The sequence below is a fragment of the Ascaphus truei genome, chromosome 5 (assembly GCF_040206685.1).
Source record: "Ascaphus truei isolate aAscTru1 chromosome 5, aAscTru1.hap1, whole genome shotgun sequence".
Lineage (NCBI taxonomy): Eukaryota > Metazoa > Chordata > Amphibia > Anura > Ascaphidae > Ascaphus > Ascaphus truei.
The window spans coordinates 129,163,378-129,187,595 of NC_134487.1; the positions used below are offsets into that span (position 1 = coordinate 129,163,378).

The following is a 24,218-nucleotide window of genomic DNA, read 5'->3' on the forward strand; positions in this document are numbered from 1 at the left end:
ACAACTTCCGGCAGCCCCCGCACTATGGTCACAGCTCCCATCAGACAGCGGGGCACGGCGCTCTGTGTCGCGGTGCTCCTACGCTTTGTTGTGGTTGTGAAGATGGCGGCCGGGACTGGCAGTGAGTGCAGAGAGGAGTGATTGTTATTCTTATTATTCAGGGGGCTGAGAACATGCAGCGTTACAATACACGGGGATAGTGCAGGGATAACATGGGGCATTAGTGTCTCCAAAGCTAGAGAGGCTTATATATATATATATATATATATATATATATATATATATATCTCATACGTTCATTCAGGGGTTCCTTGTGCTGGTGTGCATGGCTTAAGCAAAGTGATTAGATAATGTGAGGCAGGAGGACGTAGTTGTACGTGAGTATAGTGGAAGAGGAGATTGGATACTGTGTGATTAGACAGTCACATTGCCATATCGCCCTTCTCCCTGTTTTTCAGCTCTGAAATGTACCAATGTAAAGTGAAGCAATATTTCATATTACTGTGCACTTCTAACTGCAGCCACAACTTTGTAACTGTCAACTATTTTTGTTTGCCACCTAATCCCTGTAAGACCAATAGAAAAAATATTGTCTAGAACAACTCCTCTTGGGTATTACTGTGGTTAAATGACAGAGGGATATGCGCACACACAAGTCAGCATTTTGTGGAGCGTGGTGTAGTGTGGATTGGACAGTTTAGTTTTGTATTCTGTTTAGATTGAGCCCTGGGGTGCTGCCTTTTGCTGTCAGTGCAATGGCTCTCTCTTTTTCTCTCTCCTCCTGCTAAAGAACACAAACTGATGAGCTCTGGTCCAACCGAGCCATGGTCCATACGGGAGAAGCTGTGTCTCGCCTCTTCAGTCATGCGCAGTGGCGACCAGAATTGGTGAGAGGACAATGTCTCCATTCCTTCACTAACACATGTATGACTGATCTAGTGGTTTGCATCAGGGTACAGACATACCCCGGTTTAAGGACACTCAATTTAAGTACACTCGCAAGTAAAGATGTATTTTCAATAGCACCATACCCCTGTGTCCATACACTCGCTTCGCGAGTACGGACACTTATTCTGCCCTACAGACCGTGTAGTAGTGACGCGCTGAGTCCCCCCGCCCAATAGGCAAACGGCAGCTCGCGCATGCGCCTGTCAGCACGTCCTGAACAGTAATACCAGCTCCCTACCTGTACCGAAGCATTGATAAGTGGGGAAAAAGGTAGTGATTCAATTTAAGTACATTGTCGCTTTACATACATGCTCTGGACCCATTGCATACGTTAATGCGGGGTATGCCTGTATTTATACGGCCTACTGTGGTCTTTATTATTTAGCCCTCTAATGCAGTTGAGGTAATGTTTTTTTTTGGGGGGGGGTCTTGTTACAGCACAGTCATTTGCCAGATTGTGTTTTCTCTATTTTAACATCAAAGTCTACTGAATGAATCCAAGTCTGCTGCCAGGATGTTTTGTGCCGGGGCTATTTTGATATAATCATTTATAGAAGTCCTTGGTTAGGCTGTTTATATTAAGTGTTTACCATCCTTCAGGGTATCGGTGAGTCGTGCCATCAAACCCTTTGCAGAACCAGGGCGCCCCCCTGATTGGTTTTCCCAAAAGGTAAGACCATCTAAGGCTTCGAATTTGCTATGGCACCCACAACCTTGTAACAGGAATATGCCTGCGTTGGTCGGGCAAACACTGACCATGAAGCAGCAACAGTGGGGAAAGACTTTGCTTTTTGCTTTTCAGTGTGGGTAGAAATAAATAGGTATGGGTGCTACATCAAATAAAGAGTGAAAAGGTTACTTAATAGACAGAATGCCTAAGATCATATCCCGTCTACTAATACTACCCTGTAACTAATTATTTTTTGAATGTGCAGCTCCTGGAGCTGCTGAACTGATGTTGTGACTCAATACTTGATAGACACATAACTGATAACATTAGCATACATAGAGCAAAAAGAAGGACAGTTAATTAAATTAAAAAGGATTAAAGTAGGAAAGAAGCATATACAAACCATTAGATATCTGTAATTGAACAGCAATATTCAGATGGCTTGTTGAGTCAGGAATCCGTTAACACAGAATGCTACATAGAATGAAGACACAGAACAGAGATCTGAGCTCAGACTATCATACCCAACTTTCTGATCTTCTCAAAGTGATCTGCTCTCCTTCGGAGTCAGAATTATGTGGTCTGGAAAGGAATGGTTCCAAGGATCTCAAGAATGTTATCAATAATTGTGGCATTTTATCTTCAGTTTAAATACAATAATTTACGTGTTGTGGATGCAGTGCATTATCCTTTCATGGTCTAGTCCCTAATGTCTCGTGTGCTTTGTCCTCAGCACTGCGCGTCACAGTATTCTGAACTGCTGGAGACTACAGAGACTCCAAAGTGAGTATGAGACTTCTGGTGCTGGAGCCCTGTTATATGGCTGAATTTAAAAAAAAATCCCCTTAAGGATAGGAGACACTTTGAATTGGTAATAGCTAGGGCCAGAGTTTGTAAAGTTCCTCAATTCCATATTCTTTAAATAAAGCTGAAGGATATTGACATTTCTTTCTGAAATTGCAGCCTTTCCTTTAACCATTTTTCATGTTTGACATTAGCAGGGAGAGGTCACTTCTGACTTTTGAAATAGATCTTTAAAAACATTTGTCAATGTCGCATAAGTACTTTTATCGCACATTTTTATTTCTAGAAATTATTTGTTGTAGAATTGGAGGCTGGTGATTTATTTTCTACATTTTTAAGCAGCAGCCTTAAAATGACCTGAAAAAGAAGCAAACCAGCTGTTTAGCATTACAAATCCTGGCAGGGGTAGATGTATGTCTGTATTTATATGGCCACTACCTAGACCTGGTTTTCACACAAACCTTTTCTCTCTCTGATTTCTCAATTTTCCCCTTTTCCTCTCTCTGACCATCACCTCATGTTCTCTCTCGCTTCTCCCCCTCATTTCTGCAGAGACCTGCGCTCTATTAACCTACCAGCTTTTGATTCCACTTTGCGCTCCTCCCTCTCCCCTCTCAGCTCTGCTCCAGACCCTGACAACCTGGTCAGGAAGCACAACTCTGCTCCATCCTCTTCTCTTGATCTACACGCCCCGCTTTCTCTCTGCCGTGCTCGCCCCTTCTAACACCAGACCCTGGCTTAATTGCCACACGCGCATGCTGCGTTCCTGCACACGTTCCTCTGAACGAAATCTCTCACACTCGCAGACTTCCTTCACTATAGATTTATGCTATCCTGTTTCAACTCTGCCCTCTCTCAGGCTAAACAAACCTACTTTTCTTCACTAATCAACACGCACACAAGTCTAACCCACGCCGACTTTTCTGTCTTTGACTCCCTACTCGGACCACCCTCAGCTGCCTCTTCTTCCTCCAGACAGGAGGAGAGCTAGGAAGAGGTGTAGGATGGGAGGGGGATACAGAGTGGATGTCCTGACGTATGGATTCCACCTTTTCTTTGAAATAGTCGGCAAAGTCCTGAGGTGAAATGGAGGAAGAAGAACAGGCAGCAGATGGTGGTCTGAGTAGTGAGTCAAAGACGAGTCGGCGTGGATTAGACTTGTGTGTGTTGATTAGTGAAGAAAAGTAGGTTTGTTTAGCTTGAGAGAGGGCAGGGTTGAAACAGGGTAGCATACATTTGTAGTGAAGGAAGTCTGCGAGAGTGTGAGATTTCAACGCAGCATGCACGTGTGGGAATTTAGCCAGGGTCTGGGGTTCAAAGGGCGAGAACGGCAGAGAGAAAGCGGGGCATATAGATCAAGAGAGGAGGACAGGGCAGAGTTGTAGTTCCTGACCAGGGTGTGGAGCAGAACTGAGGGAGGAGCGTAAAGTGGAATCAAAAGCTGGTAGGTTAATAGAGCGCAGGTCTTTGCAGAAACGAGGGGTATATGGAGGTGGAGAAGGGGAGGTGAGAGAGAGAACATGAGGTCATGGTCAAAGAGTGGAATGGGGGAAATGGAGAAATCAGAGAGAGACAAGTTTTTAGTGAAAACCAGATCTAGGTGGTGGCCATCCTTGTGGGTGCTGGCTGCAGTCCACTGTTGAAGGCCAAAAGTAGAGGTTAGAGAGAAAGCGGGAAGCCCAAGGGAGAGAGGTGTAATCAATATGGCAGTTTAAGTTGCCATGGAGAAGAACGGGAAGTCTGAGGAGAGAAAGAAAGAGCCAGGATTCAAAGTGAGAGAGAAAGGCAGAAGGGGGATGAGTAGAGGTAGGTGGGCATTGAATGACCGCCATGTGGACAGGGAGAGGAGAGATAGCTGGACAGTGTGAGCCTCGAAGGAGGGAAAAGCAAGAGAGGGACCAATAGAAAAGGTACGGTAGCGGCAGATAGAGAGCAGGAGCCCCACGCCTCCTCCCCTGCCATCCGGGCTCGGAGTGTGGGAGAAAGAGAGGGCAGCTTCGAGACCAGAGTCAGACAGAGTGAGACAATTTTCAGTTATAGAAAAGAGGAGCAAAGAGTGAGAGAAAAAGAAGTCATGCACAGAGAGGATGCATGGCAGCAATAGGTTAGAGCTGAGATGTGTAGTCTGGGATAGATAATATCCTCCTTTCCAGCGTTGTTCCAAATCCAGGATTCAGGGGCAGTAGGTGATGTATTGTTCACTTGTTTCACTCCTTTTTAACTCCCTGATAAGGTCTTACAATTCTGTAACCCATTTACATTGAAATGTAAGCCTCCCTGGCAGTGGAAGGGGTTAGGGAAAGAGTTTGGAGAGTCTTGCTGTGTGAAAGTACTTCAGTGAGTTAACATACATTTGGCAGGAGACAGATCTGTGGGGGCTATTTAGCCACTTGATTCCGTATACATTATTGTGACTTATCCCTGGTGTTCAGACGAAAGCGCGGGGAGCGGGGAGAAGTCGTGGAGACAGTGGAGGACGTCATCGTAAGGAAACTGACAGCCGAAAGAATCGAGGAGCTGAAGAAGATGATTAAAGAGACTCAGGAAAAATACAGGTGAAAACGGTCATCTCCCCACAGTGAACGTGTCAAATTGATTCATTTTGTGTTGGCATGCAAATAAAATAACAATGCGGTGGCTTTATAACTACTTCATATATTTGTGACTTCTAAAGTGATGCCACCTCTGTCATTGGTGTATATTACTGTATCTACCTAGAAAAGAGCTTCCTAACTTTTTTTATTTTTTACACATTGTAGCCCCCCTCCTGCTAGAAAATGTTGGTTTCCACGAACCCCTAATTAATCAATCCTTTTGCCTACTAGTTGGCATATTGCTAACAAAACTGAGCGATCCCTGGCAGTATAGTGCCCTGGGCTTGTGCAGACAGCATACATAGGAATATTACTGCAGGAGCTTCCCAAGTCACGCCCCACACTGCCTTACCACTGAGAACTCAAAGCATTGTGGGGAGTGACTTTGGAAGCGCCTGCTGTAATTGACTGCTATAACACCCATGCTAAGGTGCAGTTTGTGGCCTTTCTAAGTGCACAGCTCCCACACAGGCTCACAAACCTGGATAAACTAGCATCGCAACAGGTGGTACAGGATAATGCAGAAAGGGAATTAAAACTACTTGGGATAGATAAAAGGCTATCCTAAAAATTGGGGTTTTACAGCAGGTTGGAAAATAAGTGGACTAGGTGAACCAAGTGGTTCTTACCTGCTGTCAAATTCTATGTTTCCTGTTAAACGTGCCTGCACTTTTGTATGATAATATTAAACCTGATAGAAAGCAACCATTTAAAAAAAAAAAAAAAAGTGTGTATGTATATATGTATGTGCATAGTTAAAGAATCAGTTGGCACTCCTATATGCACTTGTAGGCTGTAGGTGCATGTCCCATATTGATAATATAACCATACGATACCATTTTACAGTCAGTCCGCAATCAGGAAACAGCACTCAGTAATGGATCAACCAAAAATAAATGTATTAATGAAAACTATAATACGTCACGAAACCCCCTGAGGAAGGTCCCGTTTTGGAGGACCGACATTATTATTATATTTTTTTAGGAGGCTTGTGTTGCAAGGCAATTATGGACCATTGCCCATCAGTCTCCCAGACTGTTTTGGGTGCTCAAGCAGAACTATTAGCCAACTCGTGAAAACCTGGGTGGGAGGGAACCAGTTTGGTTGTGTAAAGCCTTTCTCCTCTTATTTTTAGGAAATTAAAGAAAGAAGCAGAGCTGATTCAAAGCGGCCACATGGACAGCAAGCTGGAGGACCTGTGGAATGACGTTGTGGTGTGGGTTCTCTTTATGTTGCACACTTCTGCCTCTCGCTGCGTGTTCATTATGTCTGCTGGCAATCTGTGGGCTCATTTAGCTTGGTTCTTCGTGCCTGACAGATGTTCTCTCACTGTTTTCTATAGCAAGAAGAAACAGGCGGAAGACGAGGCAGAGCTGAAGAGAAAGGCCACAGACGCTGCTTATCAAGGTAAGAGGGACATGGAGTTAGTCTTTCAGGTCTGTTCTCTAAAATCTTTTGAAGGGTTGCACCTTCTGGTGGTGAGAAACAAAACGCATAATGAGAGTGCAGCAAAGTACTATCATAGGAGACCAGACGAATACACTGGGATCGCAAGCACCCGACAGAACATGGAGTTAAATTGAGTTTATTTCGACCAGAGCTAACAGAAGCAACACACTGCACAAAATGAGCGTAAATTCGCCAAAGGGGAAATCCTAGCTGATGTGTGTCTTCCACAATCTGTTTGTCTCAGGGTATTCCAGTACCTTGGGATGATAGCCACTCGCTTACGGGATTAAATCTCCTTCTAGTTGCTGACAACAAGGCTAACTATGAACCTCAGAATATCTAACAACTCCAGAGCTCTGATCGGCATAGGCTTACATACTTTCCTGGCCTCCATCTGAAACTGTAGAAGGCCTGGAGCCGAACCAATTGGCAAAGAGATTATCTTTGCTTGCCAATCAGAAAGCGATGGTTCGCCTGAGACTGACCAATCATGACCGTGGGAGGTGACAGTGCTTTAGGACAGCCCACAGGGGCGGGCTTAAGGAGAGTGGGAAGTTCAAACTGACCAATGGGAATCAAGCCAGCGGGACTAGGAGCCAGGCCTCGGTTTCTGCCTGATATCTCGCGCAGAGATGCCTCAGAATTGGGGATTATGATGCTTCTAATCAGCTCGTGCTCATCAGCAGTGAGTGGATTGGTCATCGGCTTTTAGTATTTAGTTTTGCAGCGGGCGGTCTGAGACTTACCTGGTTTCTTGCAGCTCGTCAGGCAGTTAAGAACATTCCTCGCAGGACATCGAGCACAATGGGTCGGTCCTCCATAGGATCGTCATCTCCAGGAGGAGAATTTGTCCTGGGGGACTTGACACCTAGCAGCGCTGAGGAGGGACGCTCGGGGGTATGTATATTATTATTATTTTAAGCAATTCAATCATTTATGGTCCATCCGTTTCCAGAAGGACACAAGACATGGGTATTTGTATTTCACCTTCAGTGCTAGAGGAACCTTCCTGTTGGTTATGTCCATCTTAATTCTCCTTCTTTTGCTTTTCAGGTAAGTGTGGGGTCTTTGCTGAGCACCCCAGTCTCTTCCTTCATTGGGATTCCTGACACCCCTCCTCCTACCTCCGCCCCCTTGGAGTCCCCGTTGACCCCTTTGATGGACGACTCGCCCCAGAAAAAGATGCTGGGACAGAAAGCAACTCCACCCCCTTCCCCGCTGCTCTCGGAGCTCCTGAAGAAAGGCAGCCTGTTGCCTACGAGTCCCCGGCTGGTATGGAAACACCCCTGGCCCACCAGAGAATGACCCCCCCCCACACACTACCCACAGAACCGCCATGGGGAAAGTGATTCCTGCTAGTCTGTTTCTTGCCATACCCATTTCCTTCTTACTAGGTCAGTGAGGGAGAGATGGCCTTGGCATCTGGTCACATGACTGGTTCCGGTGTCCTCGTGGATGTAGGTGTCTTTCCAGCTCTGCATGGGGGGGAGCTGCAGCCTGTCCCAGGCACAATCCCAGCATCCCCAGCAGCTTCAGGTATGTGGTATTAACCCAGGTTCAGTAGTTGGTTGATTGGAGACCAAAATACAAGCTGCTGGCTTGATCTTCGTTACATGCCCTTTTCAGTTATTCTCACACCCTGTCTTTCTCTCGACCCATTTCTCCTCATCCCACTTGACCCTTGCCTCTTCTGCCTCTTTTTCCACTTTTCCCTTATGTTTCTCGCTCCTTTTTCACGGTCTATCTTCTATTGCCTTTTTGTTGATGCCCTGCACACGGTTGTCTCTGGTCTCCCCTCCCGTTCTCTTCTTCTCTCTCCCCCTCCCCCTCCTGGTCTCGTCTCTTCTCCCTCCCCCCCCTTCCCGTTCTCGTCTCTTCTTTCCCCTCCCCCCGTTCTCGTCTCTTCTTTCCCCTCCCCCCCGTTCCCGTCTCTTCTTTCCCCTCCCCCTTTCCCGTCTCTTCTTTCCCCCCCCCCCCCGTTCCCGTCTCTTCTTTCCCCTCCCCCCCCGTTCCCGTCTCTTCTTTCCCCTCCCCCCCGTTCTCGTCTCTTCTTTCCCCTCCCCCCCCGTTCTCGTCTCTTCTTTCTCCTCCCCCCGTTCTCGTCTCTTCTTTCCCCTCCCCCCCCCCCGTTCTCGTCTCTTCTTTCCCCTCCCCCCGTTCTCGTCTCTTCTTTCCCCTCCCCCCCCCGTTCTCGTCTCTTCTTTCTCCTCCCCCCGTTCTCGTCTCTTCTTTCCCCTCCCCCCCCCGTTCTCGTCTCTTCTTTCCCCTCCCCCCGTTCTCGTCTCTTCTTTCCCCTCCCCCCCCCGTTCTCGTCTCTTCTTTCCCCTTCCCCCCACCCCCCTTTTGCGTCTCCCTTCCCCACCTCCGTTTGCGTCTCCCTTCCCCACCCCCCCGTTTGCGTCTCCCTTCCCCCCCCCCCCCGTTTGCGTCTCCCTTCCCCACCCCCCGTTTGCGTCTCCCTTCCCCCCCCCCCGTTTGCGTCTCCCTTCCCCCCCCCCCCGTTTGCGTCTCCCTTCCCCCCCCCCGTTTGCGTCTCCCTTCCCCCCCCCGTTTGCGTCTCCCTTCCCCCTCCCCCGTTTGCGTCTCCCTTCCCCCTCCCCCGTTTGCGTCTCCCTTCCCCCCCCCCGTTTGCGTCTCCCTTTCCCCCCCCGTTTGCGTCTCCCTTTCCCCCCCCCCGTTTGCGTCTCCCTTTCCCCCCCCCCGTTTGCGTCTCCCTTTCCCCCCCCCGTTTGCGTCTCCCTTCGACCCCCCCCCGTTTGCGTCTCCCTTCCCCCCCCCCCGTTTGCGTCTCCCTTCCCCCCCCCCCGTTTGCGTCTCCCTTCCCCCCCCCGTTTGCGTCTCCCTTCCCCCCCCCGTTTGCGTCTCCCTTCCCCCCCCGTTTGCGTCTCCCTTCCCTCCCCGTTTTGCGTCTCCCTTCCCCCCCCTGTTTGCGTCTCCTTTCCCCCCCCCCCGTTTGCGTCTCCCTCCCTCCCCGTTTGCGTCTCCCTTCCCCCCCCCGCCCGTTTGCATCCCCTTCTCCCCTCTCCTTCTCATATCTCATCTCTTCTCCTCCTCCCCCCGTTTTCGTCTCTTCTCCTCCTCCCTCATCCCTCCCGTTCTTGTCTCTTCTCCCCCTCCCCTTCTCCCGTTCCGTTCTCCCGTCCCGTTCTTGCCCTGCTAGGTGCTCCCACTTTGTCCCGGCTTCTAGAAGCTGGTCCTGCACACTTCGCTGCACCTCTTGCTTCCTTCTCTGCCGCTGCCAGTGAGTCTCCGTGTAAACCATTGCTGACCCCTATAGAGTCCCAGGCCACCATTGTCATGATGTCAGCACTGCCAATGACTGCGGCTGTCCCAGGTAAAATTGTCCTGGGCTCCCGGCTTGATACCGAATTGTTCTGCACCTGAACTTCTTTGCAACAAGATCTTTGCCCGAGTCTACCATATTACTTCCATATGTTCCTGTCCAAGGGTGGTCTCACAATTTATTCTGAATATGCACTCCGCAAAATTGTTCAGTGGTCAGAGTACCTTAAAATACATACATGCTGCTGCAAAGCTATTTGGAAGTTAGGAAGAATTGGACAACATATGCACCAGTTTTATAGGTAAAGTAGCACACTAGTTTTGTACAGAAGACAGATGTCCCTTAACTCCTAGCATCACCGCTCTCAGCAGTTTTAAGACTTTACCATAACAGCTCACCTGCTACTTTTAACATCATTTGTTCACAAAAATATTCTGTTTCCACAGTGCTAGTCACCAGTGGCGTTGTCCCTTGTGAGATTGAAACATGCTTTTGTGACCAGTCTTTTAGTGTTAAGGGACGGATCCTAGGAAGTTGATGTAGATCTACACAGTTTAGAAAAAGATTTGCCTGTTTTTCAGATGAGGGTTCTGCATGATGGATAGTGGTGACTCCCATCCTCCCCCCCCCCCCCCCCCATGGTCTCTCTTTATAGTGACACAGCAGGAGGGCAGTGGCTCTGCTCCAGACCCCCACACAGTCACGGTGTCCATGCACAGCAGTGACATTTCCATGATTATCAACTCCATCAGCAACGAGTGCCTGGCAAGCGGGGAGAGCAGCAGACACCTGAAGGATGAGGCCTCAGTAGGCAAGGGAGACATGGATCTAGCAGAGAAGATGGACATTGCTGTATCCTACACAGGGGAGGAACTGGACTTTGAGACTGTCGGTGACATCATTGCCATTATCGAGGACAAGGTAAAGGGAGCTGGTCTAACTGAGGCAGAGAGATCACGTTCAGAAACTTCCAAGTGCAAGAAGTGCAGGGTTTTAATATATCGAGGCTTCTCATCTCACAAACAAACATTCACAATAGTCACAGCCCAATTTCAGCCATCCATGCATCTCCAAATTCAAATAAAAATCACTACTAAGATTTCCTCTGTTACTTCTAAAACTGTTCACTGTAAAATAGGACAACTTTGAGAAGGAATATGATTGAAATGACAAGAGTATATATTTGGGTTTTTTCCCCAAACATTAAATGCTGCTTTTAAGAAAACGATCGGGTTACCACGCGCACTGTGACAGTGCCCTTGTTCTTGCACTTCATGATTAACCGTTTATTCCCTGGCTCAGGTGGATGATCACCCCGAGGTGCTGGACGTAGCTGCAGTTGAGGCTGCCCTGTCCTTCTGTGTGGAGAACGATGACCCCCAAGCACTTGGGGGGCCCTGGGATCAAGCTGTCCAAGAACATACAGCAAAGCAGGAGACGCTTGGGCAGCCGCTCATTCCAGGGGCAAAAGAGCAGAGGGAACCCAACAACATAATGAACTTGATGAAGCTGACGGCTGAAATAAAGACCGAACCTCCTGACCCAGACCTGGAACCTGCCCAGGAAGAGGGGGGCTCAGTCCCTTCCCATCCACCTCTTCACCTGGGACACACGGAGGACTTGGGGGAGTTAAGAGGAGCCACTGAGAGAGAGCCCATCAAGGAAGAGGAAGCAGAGCACCATGTGAAGTCTGAGGTACTGTTATAGAGAAATGAAGGAGAGCAGATTACAGGGGGAACCACTTATTGCAAATATTGTGGAATCCTAGTATCCATTTCTATTGCCGGCAGGAACTGCTCTCTGAAGTGTCTCAGAGTGATGCTTTCCCAAACGAGGATGAGACAGAGCTAGGATCGGAGCACAGACCGGAACTAATGGGTATGCACTGAGGCACTTTGTACCAGTTCTGGGGATATAGCTATTACTAGCATTGGTGGGGAATAATGGGCAATAAGAAGTGGGGTGATGCCCTTGATGTGTTCTCATTGCTTTGCTCCTCTCCCATTTTCAGATCCAGTAAAGTCAGAGCCTCAGTCTTGTAGTCTCAACAAGGTAACCTTATTATGCAAGCTTTTACCCAAATTATTTTCGTGTAAGGGAAATAATGGACAGTGACACATTTCACCCCATTTCCCAGGACTCTCAAGAAGAGGAGGAAGACGAGGAAGATGATGCTGCAAGTGAAGTTGGTAGCCCAGAGGAACCCAAAGAGGAAGAAGCTGGGGAGGAGTATCTGTCTGAGATGGATAACGAGCCCCCAATTAGTGAGAGTGACGATGGGTTCAGCATCCATAATGCCCACCTCCAGTCACATACGCTTGCGGATTCCATTCCCAGCAGCCCGGCATCTTCCCAGTTGTGAGTAACTTTCTGAACCATTAGTGTGTTTGTGTGTACAATATCTGGGGGAAGGGGGGGTACCCTTTTCATTCAGTAGCAACACTAAGTCGTCATTATGGTTTCAGCTCAGTCTGCAGTGAAGACCAAGAAGCTATACAAGCCCAGAAAATCTGGAAAAAAGCCATCATGTTGGTGTGGAGAGCAGCTGCCAACCACAGGTCAGTAGCTAAAAAGAGCCAAACGCAACTCGAGTTGTGTGGTTAAACGGTAACCCCTATGTTACCACAGGGGCCAGCCACACTGCACAGAGCCTGTGTGTGTCTGACCCCTCGGGCAGCAAAGGGGTTAAAACCGTGCATTGAGGTAACCAGTCAGAAGTATCCACCATTTCCACGGGTGGGTAGCCACCTGTTTATTCCAGTCAGGTTTCATTTGATCAGAACCAAGCACCCAACTTCATCTTCCACACTGATCCTCAGGAAGGAAGCTGCTGCGTTTGGCAGGGTGGGCTGTATTGAGGGCACGGCAGCATTACATTTGTAGCTTTCCTGCAAATTTATTGGGTGTGTAAGTTTCTGCTTTGTAGTTAATTGTATTGTAGATGTAGACTTGGAGGTGTTTCATTTCTCCTGCAGTTATTCCCTTTAATGCTTCAGCCTTGAGAGAGCCTCTTGTAAATGCATAGTCTGTACACTGATGTGCAGTTTCTCTTCTTTTACCTATTCACTATGCTTTGTTGATTAGGTGCTTGGTTTATGATTTTTATTAAGGGCGGAAATGTCGGGGCTACAAATCCCACACTAGTCTTGTGCAGAATGTTTGTATGGCTTTGGTTTTCCCCCTTAGTTTTAGCATTAGTGTAAAGGAAATGGGGAGCACGAATGTGTCTCCCACGCTAAAACTCTTGGTGAGAAGGATTGATCAAAGTCAAGCTGTGTCCATAGACAATTCTCCCGTGCGGAGGCGCGCGGAGGCTGAGGGAAAGCGGGTGCTTCCCCTGGCCATGGTACGCGCGCTATCCATGGGCGTGTCTGTGGGCGTGCCAATGACGTCATGGAGCTGGTTCGCCCTCATTGGGCAAACCGCTCACGTGACCGCCCGAGAAATCAGTTTTTAACTGATTTCTCACGCATCACGCGCCCACACGCTGCATGTACGCGAACACTGCCTTAAGGCAATCTGTTCGCTCAGCGTGTGGATGCGTCCGCGCTGTCTGCCACAGTATGGACGCAGCCTCAGATGCCTCACAACTTATCTGTATGCTGCTATTTTTATATGACTGTACAGGTAGTCCTCGTTATCCAACATTTCACTTTGCAACGTATGGCATATCCAACGTTTTACAATGCCTCCCTACGGGACGTTTTTCGACGCCGGAATGCGTTATCCAACGCTCACCGCCACTGACTAACATGGGACTCACTTTACAACGGTTTCACTATCCAACGCTACTTCCAGAACGGGTTCCGTTGGATAACTGAGGACTGCCTGTATATATTTTAGTTAAAATATTGTAATGTGGGACTTTTCTTCCAATATAAATTGTTTAATTGTACAAAAAAACACAATCTAGGCAGGATAACTTTAGTTTTTGGCTAGTTCCTAATTCATCAAAGCGCTAGGAATTTTAAGTCACAGATCCGATTCTGACACTTGTATCTCTTTGCCCCAGATATGCTAATGTGTTCCTCCAGCCTGTGACCGATGACATTGCTCCTGGCTATCACAGCATTGTACAGAGGTAAAGCCTGGGTGGTTTGTGCCGTATTCTGCTAACAGAATCTTCTATGATTGGCACTTGGGGCTCACCTCTTTCCCTTTCCTCTCCCACTTGCGATGCCTCCTTCTCCTGATGACTTCCTCTTAGTGCTCCCTCTCAACCTTCCTTCATTTGTTAACTCAAGGCCTATGGACTTGTCTACCATAAAGAAGAACATTGAGACCGGCTTGATCCGGAGCACTGCAGAGTTCCAGAGAGACATAATGCTGATGTTCCAGAATGCTGTGATGTACAACAGCTCTGACCACGACGTGTATCATATGGCCGTGGAAATGCAGAGGGATGTGCTGGAGCAGATCCAGGTATTTTCTTTAACCCATTCCCATTCTGTGCAGGGGGTGAGGGGTGGGGTTGCCTGGGTAGTGTCATCTGCAATTAATCGCTGGGAGAAATGCTACATTTGTATAATGTTCCATCGGTAGAACGATACTAACTTATTAGTAAAGTGTAACACCAATTTGTTTTTTGTCCACAAATAATTGTAACCCGTTGCAGTTTATTCCTTTATTCATTGGATCAAATTGAGTCTGCTAAATAGAAAGTGTATGTATGCTATTTTCTCTAATATAGATGCTTCTTGCTTCCGAAGACAAAAAAAAGGTTAATTTCAGGAAATGACGATACATATGATGTGTTGAAAACAGTGTCTTTCTTGTGAATAGATGTTCAACTCCCATTGTACCAACTAGACGTGAAAGTCAAATATAATTTAACAAAAGACGAAATAGAATCTGAATATACTGTATGTGGCTATCCAGTTCTGAACAATAAGAATCCGTTAAGGTTTCAAATAACCAAATAGCAATGTGATTTCATTAACTGAAACAATGATTCAATCAATTGATTTGGTTTCTTTTTTTGGTATATATTTTTTTTTATATTTTGGAATACGTTTAGGCCGCACTTATAGTGCCGGTGACGCAACGTCGGCCGAAAACAAATGCATTGCTGCCACCGCGTGCGCTTATAGTAAGCGAGACGGCAACAATGCGACGGAGCGACGTCGCGAAAACTGGTAGCCGGCAAAATTTGATTTTTTTCAAGGGCTGCCACCTCATGTGACGGCCCTTGAAACAATCAAATGGCCGGAAACCTGCGACGCTGCCGCCCGGCGAAATATAACTTTCGCCGGTGGCAACAGGTGACGTCACCCATCATATCGCCATCGACGGCACTATAGGTGCAGCCTTAGTGTTAAAAATTGTGATGAACTTGGTAACTCTTACAGGCAAATTGGTAAACATACCCAAGTCCCTGCTAAACTGACTGTGTAAAATGGATGTTGAAAGGGAGGAGTGTTATAACTCGTCATTTTAATAACAAAAATGCAATCACATTGCTCAAATGCATGACACGCAAGCCTTAACGATGTATTCACACACACATCCCAGGTGATGAGTGAAATGCATACTGTACTTAAACAAAAGGCAATTTGTCCTACAGAGAATTCTTCGTCAAGGATTATTTGAGATTAGGAACTGAAAAAATAATAATTGGGTCTAAAAGTAAATTTACGAACAAGTAATTTAGTGTTATCTTGGATATTTATTTTAGAATCCATACTTTTTATTCAGTGTTTTAATTTGAGCATCTGATCTAAGCTCGGTCCTCAATTTGTAAACGTAATGCGAATTAGAAGACCAGCCAGAAAGTGTACCCAAAATAAGTCAGAGGGCGCAGCATAAAAGGTCAAAGTGCAGCAGCGGTTTCTCTGTTAGTCAAATTTTATTTCGAAATGGCGAGGAAAAAACTGGATATTTGTTACCAACATAAGAATTTGAAACGCTTAGCATCAATATGTTATTTTTAACGCGTGGTTGTATTTAAGCACTTGAGAGCAATTTATATTTATTTTTCACGCTGCTCTTAAAAGGTTATCATAATCTCAGTATAATTTTTATTTGCATAATATAAGGAAGGTATCACGACCATCAAACATAGAACCCCCCCACCTTGCTATTTTTCTATTTTTGGTTTGGGGTTACTCTCCCCACTCCACCCCCCCAGTTCCTAAGATACTTGGTTACAGTTGCTGGTGTTACAGCGCTAATTCAGGAAATCAAAATGTCCGCCACATTCTGTGGGCTGCAACAGGTGACGTGTTTTTCCGTTGAATGTCACTTGGCCTCGTCGAAAATCCTGGATGTAAACTGGCAACTAAAATGGTAAGTATATCAGGAGTCGTGGGTGCAGCTTAAAACAGCACTGTTCAGCTCTGGGGAACTGCTCCGTTCAAATCCTGCAAAAAAATACAAATGCAAAATGGGCGGAATTTCTGCTTTATAGTAATAAGACAAATTATCCCCTTTTTAAGAAATTCCTAATTGCATTTTTTGAAGCTACTCATGCAAATTCTGCACATTTATTGAAGCTACTCTAGCCAGTAGTATCTGCAGCATCTAAACAACTGATACAAGACACAAGTAAATGCATTAAGATTCATGCTAATATTGTACAGCCCCACAGGTGATCAGACTGGGGAGCACTTTGTTCCTTTCCTATTGATAAGGAAGAGCCAAGCTAGGAATTTGTCAGTTATGACTGCTCTAGCTTCAGGATAGAAACATTTACCCTGTTTCCTTTGCTTCTCTCTTCTCTGATAGCAATTCCTGGCAACCCAGCTTATTATGCAGACATCCGAGTCGGGGATTAGTGCCAAGAGCCTGCGGGGTCGAGATTCTATGCGCAAGCAAGACGCCTCGGAAAAGGTAAGAATGCTCCTCTCACTGCTGGAGGCCAGTAGAAAGAGTGCAGCGTTAGATTTTTTATTCCGTTGGCCGTGGAGAAAAGTGGATTCTTCTTGAATTGCAATATGTTATGCAGTGATATTCCTTGAGCTTTCTAGACTCTGTAGATCCATTTTACAAAAGTGAACATTTCTGGTTTTGAAAGATTATTCATTTAAGGTTGGATTTTGTACCATACCCTGCAGTGGGGGTATGGTGGTGACATGATTAACCCCATTTGCCATAGGTTCGGTGTGCAGCTTGCCAAGCCTCTGCTACTGTCCCCCCTCTCCCCCTGCCAACAAGTTTTCTCTTATGTAAAACTTGTCTTTTGTCAAATATGGCATGCTAAGGTAATTGCAAATGATCGTCCCATAGAACAGAAGTAAATAAACCATGGAAAAAATACTGTTCAATTCCTGTTCTTTAGGGGATGGAGTGGAGGAGTAAAAATTCTGCCAATCATCCCTTCTATATGGGTGTCCTCCCAATGGAGGAATTAGTTCATCCTATTACAGGTGCTCATGTGTGACAAGATCTAGTACCTTTCAAATGATAATTACCTGAGCATTTGGGTAGAGGGGTGTGTCTTATCTTGGGTCTTCTCTTGAATTTCCTCCTTTCTTTGTTTTGAGTAGCAAGAGCAGCCAGCACTGATATCCTATTTTGATAAATGCACTTGGAAGTACTGAAAATTAATTTTAAAAGGCCCCCTGCATCCCTGCCTGGTTCCTATTAGCCCCTCTGAGCTCCGTGTCATAGTTCTGGCTTCTCTTCTGCTCTTGTGCTGTGTGTCTGCAAACTTGTCAGTGTGCGTCTTGTGTTGGAGAGTCTCCATGGAATCTGATCTGTTTTTCTGTTTGTCCTTTAACAGGACAGTGTCCCCATGGGCTCTCCTGCCTTCCTTCTATCTCTCTTTGTAAGTATTGAATAGCTGCAGTGTGGTGGGGAGAAATGTTGTCTCAGGATTCTTCTCCCTTCGAGGATATGATTTGCTGATGAGCTGTTATTGTATTTGTTTTAATGTGGATATGTTGTGTGTTTTTTTTAGTCCTGCTTCTGTGTCTGTGGTGCAGTGAACTGCTTCCTTTTCTTTTTCTATGCATTGCAAATGTCTCTACTACTTGCTTGCTCTGGATAGTAAGTAAGGGACGGATACATATGTGGAGTTTCGCTACAATCCCACTATGTACCTTACACACAGGCTGCAAAAGGTAGCAGGGCCCAGCCAAATGCTGCCCTTGGTGTGGAACAGAAGAACTTATTCCTTCACCAGCATAGCTGTATTTTCAATAAGAGCAGCGACAGAGCCTTGAAATCTGAATACAGACAGGGTTGAGGCAGCGCTAGAATGAGACAGCAGACGTTCCCAGCTTAGGCTGTCACAGAATCGCAGGTATGTGAGCAGTCTCCCTATTTATCGTAATGTAAATAAGTTAGTCAGCCTGTGTGCAGCCCGAGGCCCTTGAGTGACCGGAAATCGAATGTGCGTCTTTTCATCTGCATAAGTCTGATTCGGATAACAAGCCATTGCTCTGATCCTTTCCCTGTTCCATATTTACCAGGATGGAGGTACCCGGGGCCGCCGCTGTGCTATCGAAGCAGACATGAAAATGAAAAAGTGAGCTGTAACGGACGGGGCACAGCAGTGGACGTCGTGCGGTTACAGGAAAAAGAAGATTGATTAGATTTGATTGATTCCGACTTGGATTTATACTTTTGCAACAGGTTTTGCAAAACTCCAAGGCCTGGGTTCCAGAAGGCGCCCATTCTTCTATTCACCCTGCCCTGTATAAAGTGGTAACATTGGCAGAGCATTGTTTATAGGTTGTAGATATGTACAGTAAAACTACTTTAAAATCTTTTGTGTGTTTTTTTTTATTTTTTTTATTTTTAAATCTCCCCAAATCTGAAGAAGTGCATGTAAGTGGATCTCTAGATGTTACATTGTGCCCTTCAGTTACCAAGTATATTTATTTTCAGAGATGATTATTTAAAGCAATGAAAATAAGATCGCATTTAGTGTTCATTTTCTTGCATTTATTGTGCTATTCACAATTAGGCTTTGGACTCAGTTTGTACAAGAAATCCTGAAAATGCCACAGACAGTGATAAAAAATGAAACTCTTCCTGTAAAGAGCCTAAAAAAATCTATATGTTGCAGTACACAGTGTATGGCTGAGCTCACACTGCCTACTCCCCGACGTTGTATGCGACCGTGGTTGCGAGCCTCTGTCTGCTGGGCGATGTGTGAACATCCCCAGCAGACTGAATGAACTGACAGTAGGCGGGACAGGGGAAGAAGACTTCATCCTCTTTTTAGAAAAAAAAGATGGAGCATTCATTGGCTGGCGCAGTACACGATATGCTGCTGCCGCACAAAGTCAGCAATTCAGTCGTCTCCCTGAGTTGCAGCAGCGTCAACGCTGTACTTCGCTGCTGGGAGTAGTTTCAAGTCTTAAAACTCCCATTGTCAAACATGAAAGTGACGAACGTGCGTGCGCACGTCGTGTAGCTAGCAGAGTGAGCGGGGCCGGAGACATTTCCCAGTGGAGCCCCTCGGGATATGCGGCTCTGTTTCTGCTTCCATATAACTGCTAGCAATGTCTTTGTCCATCACATGCAACCTTTTCCTCATTCTGTGACTGGACCGATCTTTAAAATGTTTTATGAATCGGGGCAGTGATGCTCTGAGTCTCAGTGCTGGTAATTTGAGTTAATGGTGATGAATTGTCTGTTTTCATAAAGGAAATCGAAAACACAATTGGCTCCTGTCAGGAAAATGAAAGGAGAGAAACGATATCCCACTAAAAATGAATACCCTGTGTAGTCATTGGTACAGTTTTCTACAGAACCTTCCATTATTCAATATTTCAAGATTATATTCAGTCAAAGAAGTTTGCATTTTTTACAGGAAAAAAAAAAAGGATAACAAAAATGCATATAATGTATTATGTTATGTTAATCAAACGCAATGGTATTGTACTCACAAGTAGGATTTATAACAGATAGACAGCGCCAGGATAATGTCCTGGTGTGCTTGGTGTTTTGTCTCAAAATTGTTATGCACTGTAGAATGGTAGGGGTCTAATGGAGGGGGGGGCGGTGGCAGGGGCAGGGGCAGGCATTTTGCCTAAATTATTCAATATGCTGATGAGGGAACACTAGTGACAACCTATGAGGTAGGTTAAAGGACATTAACTAGAAAGTGCAGCCGTACACACTGTAAAATGTTGCTTTTGTGGGTCACCTTTTTGGTGTTCCCTTCATTATTTTGTTTTGGGTGGGGGGGGGAGTTTTTTATGGAGAAAAAGCACAGCACAAATACAGCCTATGAAATGATATTAGGCCACATGCCTCAGGGAATGGAATGGCGAATAGTTTTGTGGACGTGTGAATTTTCAACGAGTCTTTACTTCAGGCAAATATTTCTTATTGCAGTCAAATGTGATATGCTACTGCAGAAAAGCAGAGCCATTTCTTATGGCGATAGCAATAGATGAAAAGGCAATTATATTCGTGCTCTTTCCTGATCACCCTGGCAGTGGGCACCATTGGGTTAATCCCTTCTCACTCTAGGTAGGACAGGAAGTAGACTTTTGCAGGTAGGCCATATAAGGCCCCTCCCTCTACCTGCACACTAGTCTTTTTCCTGTCCTCACAGCTAGGTGTAGGATTTGTTATTTTTTAACAGGGCTCACCTACTGCACTTTGTGCAGATAACCAGGGTCTCAACCTCTCTCCCCTGAAGCTCCGCGGTGCGCCCTGCGGGGGGCAAGTCGGAGACCCCTTAGAGTCGGGGGTGCCCCTGTTGGGTGGGGGGAAACGGCTGCAGCAGGAGGAACTTAGTGCAATGCCCAAGACACGAGGCGCACAATGCTGCAGCAGGGACCAATGGAGGCCCAGACTCACCGCATAAGCGCCAGTACGCTGCGGTAAAGTACCCGGCAGCCCGCCACAGCGGAAGGGGGAGCAGCAATAGCTGCGAGCGGAGGAGCTCTGAGACCGCAATAGCGTAGCAACGCGGCGGTACTACCCCAGGAAGCCGCGGGAAACCGAGGAGGTTCAGAGGACCGCAGGATACTGCGGTGAAGGGTACAAGGCACGTAGCCGCTCGGGAGCGCGCGCGTGCAGGCCGGCAAGTGCGTGCAGGGACACGCGAGCCGCGCGGGTGCATGAGCACGAGCACTTGATGACGTCACGGATGCGACGGCCACACGATGTATGTGTGAGTGAAGCTGCAGCATGGAACGCTCAGCAGGGAGAAGCCAAGTGCTGGATATGGACGCAAGAATGGAGACACCCAAAACATCAGTTCCCAAGACTAGGTGAGTCCTTAGTTTAGTTCTACAATGGGAAAAGAGAGATGGTATATATATATATACATTAGGGTGTATGTTTAGCATTTATTTTGTTTTTATAAATTAGTTCAGTGGTTACCCTCCCAGAAGCAGGATCTTCAAAAGGGACGGGGGAATCCCTGCAACATAAATGAAGGTTGCTAAGAAACTAAATGGTGTTCAGCTTGTGAGAAACCAGCCCTAATAGGGAAGTAATTATGTGAAGATTGTCTTAAGACACCTGCAGGTGATACCAGTGAACAAATGAGCATTTTCTTTATTGATGAAGGAGGAGAGTTGATGCGGCAGTGCAGCAAGCTGTTAACCCTGCGCAGGAAAGATCTATATCCCAGACCAGTCTGGATAAGGGGAAAGGTTTTTCATCATATGGGTCTGAAAGTGATTGTTTTCATGTGTCAGAGAATGAAATGGATTCATCAGATCAAGATATTCAGGAATAATCTGAAATTGATGTAGAAAGGGTGGATCCACTCATCAAAGCCTTGATACAGGTTTTTGAACTGAAAGACATTTAGGAGTTAACACAATGGTGATCTTGTGGCTCACAGAGTTGGGGTGTGCAGTGTTTGAGCTGATACTTGGAAGAAGTTGTGGGATCGAATCCAAACAGGAGGAGGTTGAAAACAGGCACCTCTGAAATTTAAAAAAAAAAAAAAAAAAAAAGTGTCCTGGCTGCTTCAAGAGTTGTACTGGCCTGCTTTGACAGGCTAGGCGTGCTACTACTGCTGCTACTACTGCTACTACTACTGCTACTACTATTGCTACTGCTGCTACTACTGCTACTACTGCTACTATTGCTACTATTGCTACTACTGCTACTAGTAATACTACTGCTTTTACTGCTGCTGCTTTAAAAGGTAGAGTCTTTACTATCCATCAAGTAATTAAGCACCTCATTCAGGTGGAGTTGGCGCAACCAGACGCCGGAGTATTACGCCTAAAAGGTTTGGGAAGATGTATCCATTCCCACAAGAGGAAATGAGAAAGTGGGAGGTTAGCCCAAAGGTGGATCTTGCTATTTCCAGAATAGTAAAAAAGACCACAATTCCCTTAGAGGAGGCAGCGTCGTTAAAAGACGCTATGGATAAAAGGATGGATTATGCATTAAAAAAAAAAAAAAAAAAAAAAGCATATGTTACGGCAGGAACAGCCTACAAGCCAGCCATAGCAACTACATCAATTGCTAGAGCTATGCGAGTGTGGATTGCCAATATTGAAGAGGCAATAGACAAGGGTGTAAAAAGAAGTACTATTCTTAAGGCGTTGTCAGTGGTGAAATGGGCAACTGATTACATAGCAGAAGCCTCATTGGATGCAGTAAAAATAGCAGCCAAGTCTATGGTACGAGCGGTATCAGCAAGAGGAGCTTTATGGCTCAGACAGTGGATGGCTGACACAGCATCAAAGAACACCTTATGTACATTACCATTTGAAGGTGAATTCCTATTCGGCAGCAAACTAGATGCAATAATAACAAAGGCATCAGGACAGAGCCAGGAGATTCAGTCTCCAACAGATGAATAAAATCAAGATAAAGAGATGTTTAGCTTCTGAGAATCCAGCTGTTATAGGAATACGGCTTTAAGGAAATTACTACAGGCAGAAGTAATAGAAAAGGTAAGAGGAAGCGGAATTTTTCCAGAATAATTTTGGTAAAGATGCCTACAGGGGATTACAGAGCAATACTAGACCTAAGAAAGGTAAATTCAGTCTTGAAGATAAGAAAGTTCAAGATGGGGTCTGTAAATCTGATTATACAAGAGGTACAGCCAGGAGACTGGATGGTGGCGATAGACTTAAAAGACGCTTATTACATGTACCAATAGCAAAAGGGCATCAAAGATTCCTAAGGTTTGCAGTAAATCAAGAGTATTATCAATACACAGCACTAACATTGGTCTGGCAACTTCCCCAAGGTCGTTTACAAAGGTTCTAGCCCCTCTAGTGGCAGAGATGAGAAAGGGGGGTAGAGATATACCCTTACCTGGACGACATCCTGGTAAAATCAAAGAATGGGGGGAAACTCCAACAAGACCAGAAAATGGTAATAACCTTCCTAGAACATCACGGTTGGTTAATAAACAGAGACAAGAGCATTGGATACCCACTCGGCTCTTAAGATTTCTGGGAGCGAGATTGCCAGAGGCAAAGGGGCTAGACATAGCCATGCGAACAAGGAGGCTCAGAAAAGCTACCAGGACTTCTGCAGAAGAATGCATGAGACTCCTGGGGAAATTCGCTTCAACATTAAGCGTTGCATATGAGACCTCTGCAAAAACAATTTTCTGCAACAATGGAACGGGAATCACAAAGACACAAGACAAAGAATCTTGTTACACCCACAAACAAAACAAGAGTTAAAATGGTGGGAAGATACCTGAAACCTGGTCAAAGGGAAAACGCTACAACCTGTGCACTGGTTAAAAATTACAACAGATGCGAGCAAGACAGGTTGGGGGGCTCAGATGGGAGAAGAAGTGGTGCAAGGAACCTGGGGAAATCAGGTAAACCACTTACCATCAAATCTGCTGGAATTAAAAGCAGTACAAAAGGCCCTAGAAGTTTTCCAGGACAAAATAAGAGATGGCTGTATAAGATAGAATCAGACAACAGCTCTGTGGTCAAATATATAGCCAAACAAGGAGGAACCAGGAGCAGAAAGCTGATGAAGCTCACAGCAGAAATACTCGGTTGGGCAGAGTGCCACTTGTCGGATATCACAGCCATACATATCCCAGGACTAGAAAATGTCACAGCAGACTTTCTAAGTCGCAATATCATTCACCCAGGAGAATGGGCGTTAAATCCAGGAGTATTCCAAGACCTGGTAGAGCGATGGGGTCAACCAGACATCGATCTGATGGCGACACACCAGAATCGCAAAGTAAGGAACTATTGTTCCAGACAATTTCACCCAAGCGCACAAGCTACAGATGCTCTCAGTCTCAAATGGGACTTCAAATTGGGATACCTGTTCCCTCCAATTCCTCTGATTCCAAAAACAATCAGGAAAATCAGAGAAGAGAGAGCAGAGGTGATATTCATAGCACCATACTGGCCAAGAAGGCTTTGGTTTACACAACTGGTAAATATGGCAGTGGATACACCATGGCACATACCAGATCAAAAAGGCCTGATGCAACAGGGGCCAATAAGCCATCCAAATACCAAACAATGGGCTTTGACGGCATGGCGATTGAGCGGGAGACATTGAGACTGAAGGGTTGTTCAGAGAAAACAATTCAAACCCTCTTACAAGCAAG

The 24,218-nt window shown here is 46.0% G+C and overlaps 1 protein-coding gene across 6 annotated transcripts in view; it reads left to right on the forward strand.

Moving 5' to 3' along the window:
- BRD8 (bromodomain containing 8) overlaps positions 1–24,218 on the forward strand; it is a 38,497-nt gene continuing 14,279 nt past the window's right edge. Inside the window, exons 1-22 of one of the 6 annotated variants that reach the window (XM_075600750.1) lie at positions 1–121; positions 791–887; positions 1,549–1,618; positions 2,352–2,401; positions 4,855–4,977; positions 6,152–6,232; positions 6,359–6,423; positions 7,226–7,362; positions 7,519–7,737; positions 7,860–8,001; positions 9,626–9,799; positions 10,404–10,669; positions 11,051–11,443; positions 11,539–11,626; positions 11,760–11,800; positions 11,886–12,106; positions 12,214–12,306; positions 13,761–13,829; positions 13,993–14,170; positions 16,472–16,576; positions 17,469–17,513; positions 18,160–18,456. In XM_075600750.1, the coding sequence (XP_075456865.1) occupies positions 25–121; positions 791–887; positions 1,549–1,618; positions 2,352–2,401; positions 4,855–4,977; positions 6,152–6,232; positions 6,359–6,423; positions 7,226–7,362; positions 7,519–7,737; positions 7,860–8,001; positions 9,626–9,799; positions 10,404–10,669; positions 11,051–11,443; positions 11,539–11,626; positions 11,760–11,800; positions 11,886–12,106; positions 12,214–12,306; positions 13,761–13,829; positions 13,993–14,170; positions 16,472–16,576; positions 17,469–17,513; positions 18,160–18,219 (2,814 nt within the window). In that variant the 5' untranslated portion in view covers positions 1–24 and the 3' untranslated portion in view covers positions 18,220–18,456. Of the gene's footprint in view, positions 122–790; positions 888–1,548; positions 1,619–2,351; positions 2,402–4,854; positions 4,978–6,151; positions 6,233–6,358; positions 6,424–7,225; positions 7,363–7,518; positions 7,738–7,859; positions 8,002–9,625; positions 9,800–10,403; positions 10,670–11,050; positions 11,444–11,538; positions 11,627–11,759; positions 11,801–11,885; positions 12,107–12,213; positions 12,307–13,760; positions 13,830–13,992; positions 14,171–16,471; positions 16,577–17,468; positions 17,514–18,159; positions 18,457–24,218 lie in introns of those variants that run through there. The other 5 variants (XM_075600744.1, XM_075600745.1, XM_075600746.1 and 2 more) reach the window with 5 other exon arrangements.